This window comes from Coregonus clupeaformis, chromosome 21 (genome assembly GCF_020615455.1).
Source record: "Coregonus clupeaformis isolate EN_2021a chromosome 21, ASM2061545v1, whole genome shotgun sequence".
NCBI lineage: Eukaryota > Metazoa > Chordata > Actinopteri > Salmoniformes > Salmonidae > Coregonus > Coregonus clupeaformis.
In genome coordinates, this window is record NC_059212.1 from 12,163,772 (window position 1) to 12,177,277 (window position 13,506).

The window sequence follows — 13,506 nt, forward strand, 5'->3', positions numbered from 1 at the left end:
TTTGAACTGAAGATAGTCCCTTTAAGAAAGTGAAATTCCTGATGTTCACTTCACAGATTACTTTGGCCACACCTAAAATAATCAATCCACTTACATTGACAGAGATTAGACTTACCCAAATAGCAAGCTTGGCTCTGTTCCCATCCACTGCAATTGTTTTTACTTTAAAGTCCACACCTGCATCAACAAGAGAGCGGAAGATGCAGACTCAGAGGAACCATTGGTTTTCAATTGTTGACCCATAAAAATTAATAGCTTAATGTGTGACATAAAAATATTCCAGTATCTCATAGGCCTAGCAACTGTGTCAAAAGGACTGTTAGAGTTGGAATTCTGTGTTTTCCCTCCACATTAACAGTGCACTGGGTCATACTCCTTTCATGATGGAGCTCCTTTAGACTTACCTATGGTTGCTGCTAGCTCTTGGTCAAAAGTATCGTCTGTGAATCTCAGGAGAAGACTGTTTGGGGACAGACGCATGGGAATACCATATCAGTGAGCAGACATTGTAACACTGACACTCCATACGTGAATTATTTGTACTAGTAGGGAGGGTGATTACACAGGCTGCTGTGCAGTCACTATGGAAACTGCGCTCTAAAGCGTCCGGTTAAATCGTGCATAAGAGCAACTATTTTGATGGTTAAACTAGTGAGAAATCTGTGATTATTGTAAAAAGCTGTGTTTGCTTCATTTACTATCATTCTAAATTAAAATGTCATCATTTTTTCCATATTTAATTATTTTATATTACACTACTTTACTTGATGTGTAAAGCATGTTACTACATTACACAAGCTGACGTTTTGACCACATCGAATTGGTGGGGAATTACACATCCTTTTCAGATTGGTGATGTTAGTATAAAAGTTCATAGTCAACACAATGACAAGATCGATTGCTTAAAACAGATCAATATCTTTGGCTTTCTGCTGTTGATTTTGTCATACGGGCTGGGGGTCCCAGGACTGAGAACTCTTGACATTTTCTCATTAAAATGGCACGGATAGTTCGGGGCGGTCTCTCTATAAAAGTCATTGACCACACACACCAATACATGGATTTGACAGTTAAACTATCACTCAAATAGCAGCCAACTGTTGTCACTGTTGATATCCTATGCCGGGTCGTGATTCGTTACAATTACAAAGCAACTGATTTGTTTCCTTCCCTGTTTCGGCAGCCTCCCAAAACTTCCATCTGACATTCTAGAATTTAGATGACTTTCTGTGATATAGGGCTGTCCCAGACAACAACAAACAATGTTTTCATATGCACATTTTCATGGAACTGTTTCATTTCATTTATAATAACGTCTCCGTATCTCAAAATGATTGTCAAGTGGTTAAATCAAAACTCAACTAATGGAAATGACACAAACCTAAAAAGTAACTTTATTGCCATTGCCAACTATGTAAAAATAGCCTATAAAGCCAACAAATTAAAACATTGCAGTCTGCAGGTAGAAAATATCCTGATAAAAATAAATCTCCTATAAATCACATTGGCTATGCAAGGCCTGTCTGCGACGAACTTGAAACATTGTATCAACTTGAAGCTCATGCTCGCAAACTTGCAACATTACATTTACATTTTAGTCATTTAGCAGACACTCTTATCCAGAGCGACTTACAGTTAGTGAGTGCATACATTATTTTTTGTTATTTTTTTCATACTGGCCCCCCGTGGGAATCGAACCCACTACCCTGGCGTTGCAAACGCCATGCTCTACCAACAGAGCTACATCCCTGCCGGCCAATCCCTCCCCTACCCTGGACGACGCTGGGCCAATTGTGCGCCAGCCCATGGGTCTCCCGGTCGCGGCCGGCTACGACAGAGCCTGGATTCGAACCAGGATCTCTAGTGGCACAGCTAGCTGCGATGCAGTGCCTTAGACCAAATATTCTGGGCCCTCAGAGTTTCATGCACAAGAGAGCTCGGGACAGACACAGCTGTAGGCTATTTGCGCAAGGGATAAGAAGTAATCAGGTAGGCCTATTTTACGCTGTTTCCACTGGATCAGAGCATTACATTTTTCCCTTTCACGCTGAGTGGTTATCAAAAGGGAGAGAGCTGGTAAGATTTTTCAAATACATTGAGGAACTACGGTCATTCTCAGTGGATGTAAAAACAGACTTCATTTGATTGCTGTTTGAGGTGAAGAAAACATTACTTTGAGAAGCTCCGCAGCTCATTAGCGGTGGTGCGTTAAGCCAATCAGAAATACTATCAGATCCCCAAATGGGCACATTGATATGCCTACATTTGCTTGCAGGCCAGGTAGCCTATAGGCTTACTTCTATGCGTAATCAGATGCGCGTCTTTACTCAACATTGACAGGAGCGCTTAAAACAAAAGACAATGACTAAATTGACAAAACTCGTAAATGGAATGAAATAAACCAAAACTTGTTTCTCACAAGTGTAGCATCGGTTGTGCGCTCTGCAAACAACGTGTCCACTCCGACAATGAGAACGTTAAGACTGGAATAATATTACATTCAATGCATTAACAGACATTACCATAACCAAACAAACATTGTAGATTAGAAATTATAGAAATTAATGTTAAATGTACTAGCGGTGATATACACTACCAGTCAAAAGTTTGGACACACCTACTCATTCAATTTTTATTTATTTTTTACATTGTAGAATAATAGTGAAGACATCAAAACTATGAAATAACACATGTAATCATGTAGTAAACAAAAAGTGTTAAACATATATTTGAGATTCTTCAAATAGCCACACTTTGCCTTGATGACAGCTTTGCACACTCTTCGCATTCACTCAATCAGCTTCACCTGGAATGCTTTTGCAGTCTTGAAGGAGTTCCCACATATGCTGAGCACTTGTTGGCTGCTTTTCCTTCACTCTGCCGTCCGACTCATCCCAAACCATCTCAATTGGGTTGAGGTCGGGGGATTGTGGAGGCCAGGTCATCTGATGCAGCACTCCATCACTCTCCTTCTTGGTAAAATAGCCCTTACACAGCCTGGAGGTGTGTTGGGTCATTGTCCTGTTGAAAAACAAATGATAGTCTCACTAAGCCAAAACAAGCGTATCGCTGCAGAATGCTGTGGTAGCCATGCTGGTTAAGTGTGCCTTGAATTCTAAATAAATCACAGACAGTGTCACCAGCAAAGCACCCCCACACCATAACCCCACCTCCTCCATGCTTCACGGTGGGAATGCACATGCGGAGATCTTCCGTTCACCCACACAGCGTCTCACAAAGACACAGCGGTTGGAACCAAAAATCTCAAATTTGGACTCCAGACCAAAGGACAAATTTCGACCGGTCTAATGTCCATTGCTCGTGTTTCATGAGAGCAAGTTTCATCATAGCGCTTGATGATTTTTGCGACTGCACTTGAAGAAACTTTAAAAGTTCTTGAAATGTTCGGTATTGACTGACCTTCATTCCTTAAAGTAATGATGGGACTGTCGTTTCTCTTGGTTTATTTGAGCTGTTCTTGCCATAGTATGATAGTACCAAATAGGGCTATCTTCTGTATACCCTCCTTACCTTGTCACAACACAACTGATTGGCTCAAACGCATTAAGAAGGAAAGGATTCCACAAATTAACCTTTAAGAAGGCACACCTGTTAATTGAAATGCATTCCAGGTGACTACCTCATGAAGTTGGTTGAGAGAATGCCAAGAGTGTGCTAAGCTGTCATCAAGGCAAAGGGTGGCTATTTGAAGAATCTCAAATATAATATATATTTTGTATATTTGTTGAACACTTTTTTGGTTACTACATGATTCCATATGTGTTATTTCATAGTTTTGATGTCTTCACTATTATTATACAATGTAGAAAATAGTACAAATAAAGAAAAACCCTGGAATGAGTTGGTGTGTCCAAACTTTTGACTGGTACTGTAGGTAATGGGGAATTGATAGACTAACAATCAAACGCAAACAATTCACACAAGTCATGAAACAATGAATGTGCACAAATTGGCGGGAGAGAGCGCATTATGGAGAGAGATGTGCATTGTGCAGCCACACTCCCCTTCTTGGACTGTGCCATCCCTATGGCCTTTGCAATGGATTAGTTCACTGAGATGGGCGCGAATAAGACAGGTGTCTCGTGTGCCATAAATATACATCTATGCTACTGCATGCTACAACAAAAAATGTGCGGTCTACAAACAGCCTATCGACCAAACAATCGACCAGTCGACTAATTGGGGTCAGCCCTACAGTGACATAAAAAATTATTCTCCGATTCAGTGTGGCCTTTCAACAGTGCATTCAACCTGACAGTGTTATTTTCAACTTATCTTTAAAGAATTTCAATGTAACTTTCAACATTCATTTCCAATGGTATTCTACTTAATTATGTCAAAACCAGGCCCCCAGTGTCCGTTCTGGAGCGTGACGTCACAAGCTCTACTGGTCGGCTACTGCGTAGCAACCTAATGGTGCCAAATGCCCTGGTTTGCCTTAGAAATCCTACGTAAATTACGATCCCCAGAACGGCCCCAAACATTTTTTTACACGTCTAAAATTAGTTTATGATGATCAAGTTCGATCCCCACAGTGAATTATTTTAAAGTTCACTCCAAATCCAGATATTTACACTGGACCACTTACTGACACAGACCAATTCCATAAATTCCTTTGAAGGGCTGCTCTTACTGGGGAGTGCAAATGTGACTCGTTTCAGGAAACTACAGCCATTTGAACTTAAACATTTGTTTTAAAAATGCGTTTTTTGGCATAAATGCCTTCTGGAACATGTGAACTTTCATGTGCCTTAATAACAAACTTGTATGCCATCTGTAAATTGTTAAATTATGAGCCTAGTTGGTTTAGCCATGGGAAAAGACAGGAACCTTCCCGCTAGCCATGATTGGCTGAGATAATGAGTTAGCTGGACATGCCGAGGAATGAGTTCGGATTGGTCTGCCATGTAGCACGCTTCTGTCTATAACATGAGCTAGTCAATATGTGTAGGTAATCCTTTCTAACGTGGCTTTTTTGAAAGATATCACATAGTAGATCTGCGAAAGTGTTGCTCTCCACTCTCTGGAGGACAGAGTTTTGAAATCAGTGGAATGCCCGGTGGAATTAGAGTATGATAGCTAAGGAGATGGAGAAAATGCTGCCGTTTGATGGCAAATATGCAGACGGAGTCGAAAAGAGAACACACAGAAGGCTGTTGTATAAAACACCTGTCTCCGGATTACATCTTCAAACTAAGGGCAACCATGGCATCCAGAGGGAGAAGCGTCCATCCATGTATACAGGTAAGATAGTCTAGCTAAATTTTCCAGATATTACACGTTTCTAATTTTGTCAGAAAGTCATTTTCATTTCAAGTTAAAGCATACTGTTAGCTAGCTAGCTAACGTTACATGTATGATCTGTGTAGTAATATTATTCGTATCGCAGAGCCATTTGCATTGCTTGTTATAGCCTAATGTTAGCTAGCTAGATAACATTGAACCTGGTTGGTTAGTTACCTGCAGATTCATGCAGGGTAGTAACGTTATGAGTTGGGATTATGGTTCATTGTTTAGCTAGCTAAATGTCTAAACAAAAAAGTCTCCACTATGCAAGTAACCATTTCAATAGAATGTTCATGATGTCACTGTGACAACTGTCGATAGACGTAGCTGGTAAATTCACTCTGGCTATCTACTCCGATTTCAGAGCACCCTCGTCTGAGTGTGCCATAGCGCAGAATAACTGACAAATTTACGAACGCTCAACATCCGTTGAATATGGCCAGTGTCAGTAAATGTTGGAAAATAATCTGAATTAAATTGTTGCCAGCAGCACAGTTACAGTCACCAACGCTCTGGATAACATAAAAAAACAGCCTAACCAGCTCTGCTAGGCCGAGTAAAATGGTTAGAGTGAGCTGTTCTCTCATTTGTGTCTGGAAGTAGCTAGCAAGCTAGCCAATGTTAAGCCAGTTAGTTTGGGTGCTTGACTGCTGTTGTTAGGATCAGATTGCTTGGATCAACCCTACTCCTAGGCCAGAGTGTCCAGTGTGCACTCTGAACGCTCCGAACAGACAATCTGACAACGCTCTGAGTTTACGAACGCCCAGAGCACACTCTGGCACTCCAGATTGAATTTACGAATACACCCGTAGTATAAACCAGCCTTTAGTGTTGAAATCTTAGGTTGTTTAGTAGATGGCCTCACATGTGAATCCTTAAAGGATGGGTGGGGCTACGGCTTAAGAGGGTGTGAACGATGCTGAATGGGTGTAGACAAAGAAGAGGTCTCCAGTAGGTTTACCAATACATTCAAGGGCCATTTTCTCAAGTGAGGTTACAAGTTTATCAAGTTTCAAAGCAGAATCACTTTCCCATTGTTCCTCAACTGTAGTGTATGATACCATTTTCTAGCTCTGAGTCTTTACTTTTATCCAATGTAAAAAACACAATTTCAAATGTTGCTACATAATACCGAATCGAGCCGGTCTTGTCACAAATATGGCTGACTGTGCCTTCAAAGCCTCTCAATGGCCAATACATAGCATCAGCAATCCAGGGTTCCAGGGTCATGAATATTCATGAGTGTCGACATAGAACCCTTCAGGTGATTGGTTGAGCCTTCTTGAGTGCGCGATGTCACTGAGCCCTTACCAAAACATGGCGGACAATTTCTCTCGCCTCGAATCTGAAACCAGTAGTAACCACCAACTTCAATGACAGCTAACATACAATTTAAATATGAATTTGACATTCCCGCGCCCCAATAACATGGTCGCCAAGGAGGGCCTGATTCATATCAGCCGTTTTCTTATAAAACAGCTCAGCTAGCATGTGAAATTAGCTAACGTTAGCGAGACTCGGGAGCTCATGGGGACATAGGCTTTAGGAGCCAGAGTTAGATATGATTCCACCATGGGCAACAACAACTGGCTACTAGTTCGTATTCAGCTAAATATATGTTTAACTCATAGCTAGTTTATCCAGTGACCACCACATTTAGAAGGATAGCTACTGACTGAAATGTAGCTGGCTAGCTCGCATGCTGGCTCACACTGGCCATGTAGTAGCCAACTAGCTAATCGTGGACGCCAGAAGACATAGCTATCTAGACTTGGGAGCTCATGGGCACACAGGCTACATTAGCCAACTGGTTAGACATGATTACACCTAGTATTGCACTAACTAGTCATGGAGGCATGACATTCTTTGATACATTTAAGTTAACTTGCTCATATCAAGCAATACATACCAGACCTTGTGTGGAAAGGTAAAAATAACAATTAGTGGGCTCGTTTATTGAATGATCATACAGTGAAACTAAAATAGATTGGTAGATTGGTAGCTAGCTGGTGAGCCTAATTATTTCCCAATTAAATTTGTTGATCAAGCTGAAGCTGGGCCACATTCAGCTGAAAAACGTTCTCGAACGTTGCAGATAGAAATACCATGAATAGAGCGGACGTGATTCCTTACTCTACATGTCAGAGGCGCATATTTGTTCAACATAGAATATTTATATCTGAACTTCGAAAACGTTGCGTCCTGCTGAACGCGCCCCTGGGTTTCCCAAGTTCTTCGGTCGGTACTAACCACGTCACACACTCAAGAATGTTCAACCAATTACCTGACTGGTTCGATGTCAAGTCTCATGACATTGGCTAGTACTAAATCATTTACATTACATTTTAGTCATTTAGCAGACGCTCTTATCCAGAGCGACTTACAGTTAGTGAATACATATATATATATATATATTTTTTTTTTTTCCCAAACTGGTCCCCCGTGGGAATCGAACCCACAACCCTGGCGTTGCAAACGCCATGCTCTATCAACTGAGCTACACCCCTGCCGGCCATTCCCTCCCCTACACTGGACAACGCTAGGCCAATTGTGCGCCGCCCATGAGTCTCCCGGTCGCGGCCGGCTGCGACAGAGCCTGGATTCGAACCAGGATCTCTAGTGGCACAGCTAGCACTGCGATGCAGTGCCTTAGACCACTGCGCCACTCAGGAGACTAAATAACATTAGCTAGCCAGCTAGGTTCTCCAGCTAGAAGGATAAGTGGTTAGCAGTATAACAACGATTTTTTAAAACTATGAATAGGAGCTGGCCACACTAGCTAGGGCTGGGGTGGGCTGCTTGCCACACAACACCAGTACCAGATAGCTTTCCGACAACAAAGACAAACAAAGCAACTGTAACAAGTTGCTAGCTAGCTATTTACCAGCTAATATTTAAATAACCAACAAGTAAGATGATAAAAAGTAAATCAGCAAACCAAGTGTGGGAAACTGTTTTTATTCCCAATTGTAACAAAGGAATTCAGCTGGTTAGCCAGATAACGTTAACTACTTAACGTTAGCTACCTATCAAGCTTGTAAGCAACAACACCCCTGCAATGTTAACTACGTATGTTAATTAGCAAAACTTCAAAACAAAGACACTTACCTTGACTTTCCGACACCACTCTCACCTATTATCAATATTTTCAAAGTTGTCAACACCTCGTCATCCATATTAATTTGTTTTATTCAGCTGTCAGAGTTTTTTGTGGCGTTTGTCTGATGTTGACAGTGTAACTATTAGCACAGAGTTTCTAAACCCAGAGACACAACATTGCGAGACTTCCGGGAACGCTTGCGAAGCAGACAAGTGTTTGAGAAGTCAATGGGAAACGTAAAGAATTCTTCCTTAGTTGTTAATTTTCTCAACCTAGATTCGAGCAAATGTCTTAAGTAGTTGAACATGTTATTACTCGAACCTCGTGAAAGTGACAAACTGACATGTTTAGATTTTTGTAAAAAAAAAACACTTTATAGCGAAGGAGTGCCTTTTGATTTGTTGGCCTGCACTAGCGCAGTTCGGCGCGAAACGATAGTTAGACTGATTACGTGATTCTGTGCATGCGCTTTAGCTAGCCAACTTCACTGTGACATTGCCTACAAGAGTTATCGGGGATTTCTATTGGAGAAGCATTTTTAGACTATCTTCATACACGTCTTTGCTATTATTAGTGAAGCTGACAAGAATAACGAAACACTTCCTGGTCGCGTTTTTGAAAATCCTTCAAAATAAGAGTAGATACTATTCTGTGTAATGGATTATTTATGGTGTCAATTTTACGTAAAAAAAGTGTTCTATTCTAATTCAAATACATCGTAAACATGAAAAATGAAGTTGGACATGTAAAAATAATATTTTCGAGGAAAAGTGAAAAAAATAATGTTGAGATAAAAACATATTTTTGAGGGGGATATAATTATTTTTGTTTTGCTTTTGCTTTTTTGTTTTTGAACTCAACATCCATTATTTCACTTTTCCTTTAAAATATTATTTTTACATGTTCAACTAAATTTTTCCTGTGTACAATATATATATATATTTAATTCAATACTAAACCCTTTACACTGCATCCCCACCCTCACAAAATTACTGTTGTTGTTTACGTAATCCAAAAACGGTCCATTATAAATCGCAATCTGGAAAATATATTCCGGGTAACCATTTAATTAACTATTTAGCAGTCTTATGGCTATTTAGCAGTCTAATGGCTTGGGGGTAGAAGATGTCTCGGAGCCTGTTGGTCCGTGAGTCGATGCTTCGGTAACGGTTGCCGGACGGTAGCATGGTGAAGAATCTATGGCTTGGGTGGCTGAAGTCTTTGGCAATTTTTCGGGCCTCAATCAAATCAAATTTCTAATCAAATCAAACTTTATTTGTCACATGCGCCGAATACAACAGGTGTAGACCTTACCGTGACATGCTAACTTACAAGCCCTTAACCAACAATGCAGTTCAAGAAAGTATTTACACAATAAAATAACAATAACGAGGCTATATACAGGGGGTACCGAGTCAATGTGCGGGGGTACAGGTTAGTCGAGGTAATTTGTACATGTAGGTAGGGGTAAAGTGACTATGCATAGATAATAGACAGAGGGTATCAGCAGTGTAAAAACAAATGGAGGGGGTAAATAGTAAATAGTCCGGGTGGCCATACGAAAAATTGTTCAGCAGTCTTATGGCTTGGGGGTAGAAGCTGTTAAGGAGCCTTTTGGTCCTAGACTTGGCGCTCTGGTACCGCTTGCCGTGCGGTAGCAGAGAGAACAGTCTATAACTTGGTTGACTGGAGTCTTTGACAATTGTTTGGGCTTTCTTCTGACACCGCCTAGTATATAGGTCCTGGATGGCAGGAAGCATGGCCCCAATGATGTACTGGGCCGTATGCACTACTCTCTGTAGTGCCTTACGGTCAGATGCAGAGCAGTTGCCATACCAGGCAGTGATGCAACCGGTCAGGATGCTCTCGATGGTGCAGCTGTATAACTATTTGAGGATCTGTGGACCCAAGCCAAGTCTCCTGAGGGGGGAAATGTGTTGTTGTGCCCTCTTCACGACTGTCTTGGTGTGTTTGGACCACAATAGTTTGTTGATGATGTGGACACCAAGGAACTTGAAACTCTCGACCCGCTCCACTACAGATCCGTTGATGTTAATGGGGGCCTGTTTGGCCCGCCTTTCCTGTAGTCCACGATCAGCTCCTTTGTCTTGCTCACATTGAGGGAGAGGTTGTTGTCCTGGCACCACACTGCCAGGTCTCTGACCTCCTCCCTATAGGCTGTCTCATCGTTGTCGGTGATCAGGCCTACCACTGTTGTGTCGTCAGCAAACCTAATGATGGTGTTGGAGTCGTGTTTGGCCACGCAGTCGTGGGTGAACAGGGAGTACAGGAGGGGACTAAGCACGCACCCCTGAGGGGCCCCAGTGTTGTGGATCAGCGTGGCAGACGTGTTGTTGCCTACCCTTACCACCTGGAGGCAGCCCGTCAGGAAGTCCAGGATCCAGTTGCAGAGGGAGTTGTTTAGTCCCATTGTCCTTAGCTTAATGATGAGCTTTGTGGGCACTATTGTGTTGAACGCTGAGCTGTAGTCAATGAACAGCATTCTCACATAGGTGTTCGTTTTGTCCAGTTGGGAAAGGGCAGTGTGGAGTGCGATTGAGATTGCGTAATCTGTGGATCTGTTGGGGGGATATGCGAATTGGAGTAGGTCTAGAGTATCTGGGATGATGCTGTTGATGTGAGACATGACCAGTCTTTCAAAGCACTTCATGGCTACCGACGTGAGTAGCATGGGGCGGTAATCATTTAGGCAGGTTACCTTTGCTTCCTTGGGCACAGGGACTATGGCGGTCTGCTTGAACATGTAGGTATTACAGACTCGGTCAGCGAGAGGTTGAAAATGTCAGTGAAGACACTTGCCAGTTGAGTAATCTCAGTTCTGATGTCCAGAAGTTATTTTCGGTCATAAGAGCGGTAGCAGCAACATTATGTACACAATAAGTTAAAAAATAAGTTACAAACAACGCGATTTCATTTGTCACATGCTTTGTAAACAACAGGTGTATACTAACAGTGAAATGCTTACTTACTGGCCCTTCCCAACAATGCAGAGAGAAAAAAATAGAAAAAATTATAACACAAGGAATAAATACACAATGAGTAACGATAACTTGGCTATATACAGTACCAGTCAAAAGTTTGGACACACCAACTCATTCAAGGGTTGTTCTTTATTTTTACTATGTTTTACATTGTAGAATAATAGTGAAGACATCAAAACTATGAAATAACACATGGAATCATGTAGTAACCCAAAAAGTTTTAAACAAATCAAAATATATTTTATATTAGAGATTCTTCAAATAGCCACCAATTTGCCTTGATGACAGCTTTGCACACTATTTGCATTCTCTCAACCAGCTTCATGAGGAGCGCTTTTCCAACAGTCTTGAAGGAGTTCCCACATATGCTGAGCACTTGTTTGCTGCTTTTCCTTCACTCTGCGGTCCAACTCATCCCAAACCATCTCAATTGGGTTAAGGTCAGGGGATTGTGGAGGACAGGTCATATGATGCAGCACTCCATCACTCTCCTTGGTCAAATAGCTCTTACACAGCCTGGATGTGTTTTGGGTCATTGTCCTGTTGAAAAACAAATGATAGTCCCACTAAGCGCAAACCAGATGGGATGGCGTATCATTGCAGAATGCTGTGGTAGCCATGCTGGTTAAGTGTGCCTTGAATTGTAAATAAATCACAGACAGTGTCACCAGCAAAGCACCTCCACACCATCACACCTCCTCCTCCATGCTATATGGTGGGAACCACACATGCGGAGATCATCCGTTCACCTACTCTGCGTCTCACAAAGACACAGCGGTTGGAACCAAAAATCTAAATGTGGACTAATCAGACCAAAGGACAGATTTCCACCGGTCGAATGTCCATTGCTCGTGTTTCTTGGCCCAAGCAAGTCTGTTCTTCTTATTACTGTCCTTTAGTAGTGGTTTCTTTGCAGCAATTCGACCATGAAGGCCTGATTCTTGCAGTCTCCTCTGAACAGTTGATGTTGAGATGTGTCTGTTACTTGAACTCTGTGAAGCATTTATTTGGGCTGCAATCTGAGGTGCAGTTAACTCTAATGAACTTATCCTCTCCAGCATAGGTAACTCTGGGTCTTCCTTTCCTGTGGCGGTCCTCATGAGAGCCAGTTTCATGATAGCGCTTGATGGTTTTTGTCCAAATTGTCCATATTGACTGACTTTCATGTCTTAAAGTAATGATGGACTGTCTTTTCGCTTTGCTTATTTGAGCTGTTCTTGACATAATATGGACTTGGTCTTTTAACAAATAGGGCTATCTTCTGTATACCATCCCTACCTTGTCACAACATAACTGATTGGCTCAAACGCAATAAGAAGGAAAGAAATTCCACAAATTAACTTTTAAGAAGGCACACCTGTTAATTGAAATGCATTCCAGGTGACTACCTCATGAAGCTGGTTGAGAGAATGCCAAGAGTGTGCAAAGCTTTCAACAAGGCAAAGGGTGGCTATTTGAAGAATCTCAAATATAATATATATTTTGATTTGTTTAACGCTTTTTTTGGTTACTACATGTTATGTCACAGTTTTGATGTCTTCACTATTATTCTACAATGTAGAAAATAGTAAAAAAATAAAGAAAAACCCTTGAATGAGTAGGTGTTCTAAAACTTTTGACCGGTAGTGTAGGTAGGGGAGAGTGACTAGGCAACAAGATAGATAAGAAACAGTAACAGCAGCGTATGTGATGAGTCCAAATATTTAGTGCAAAGAGGGCCCAGTCAGATTAGCTGAGTAGCTATTTGGTTAACTATTTTGTAGTTTTATGGCTTGGGGGTAGAAGCTGTTCAGGGTCCTGTTTTTTCCAGACTTGGTGCATCAGTACCAGTTGCCATGAGGTAGCAGAGAGAACAGTCTGGAACTTGGGTGGCTGGACTAAGACAATTTTTAGGACATTCCTCTGACACCGCCTGGTATAGATGTTGGGTTAGTATGCGAATTGGAGTGGGTCCAGGGTGTCTGGGATGATGGCGTTGATGTGAGTCATGATCAACCTTTCAAAGCATTTCATGGCTACAAATGTGTGCTACGGGGCGATAGTCAATTAGACAGGTTACCTTGACGTTCTTGGGCACTGGGACTGTGGTGGTCTGCT

At 41.7% G+C, this 13,506-nt stretch overlaps 1 protein-coding gene across 1 annotated transcript in view; it reads right to left on the bottom strand.

Annotated features, from left to right (window-relative positions):
- LOC121534928 (ras-related protein Rab-18-B) overlaps positions 1-8,579 on the bottom strand; it is a 30,346-nt gene extending 21,767 nt beyond the window's left edge. The window contains exons 1-3 of the mRNA XM_041841552.2: positions 8,416-8,579; positions 405-460; positions 116-177 (exon numbers count right to left, since the gene is read on the bottom strand). Coding sequence (XP_041697486.1) covers positions 116-177; positions 405-460; positions 8,416-8,483 — 186 coding nt within the window. The 5' untranslated portion in view covers positions 8,484-8,579. The remainder of the gene's footprint in view (positions 1-115; positions 178-404; positions 461-8,415) is intronic.
- Between the last annotated feature and the right edge of the window lie 4,927 nt (positions 8,580-13,506).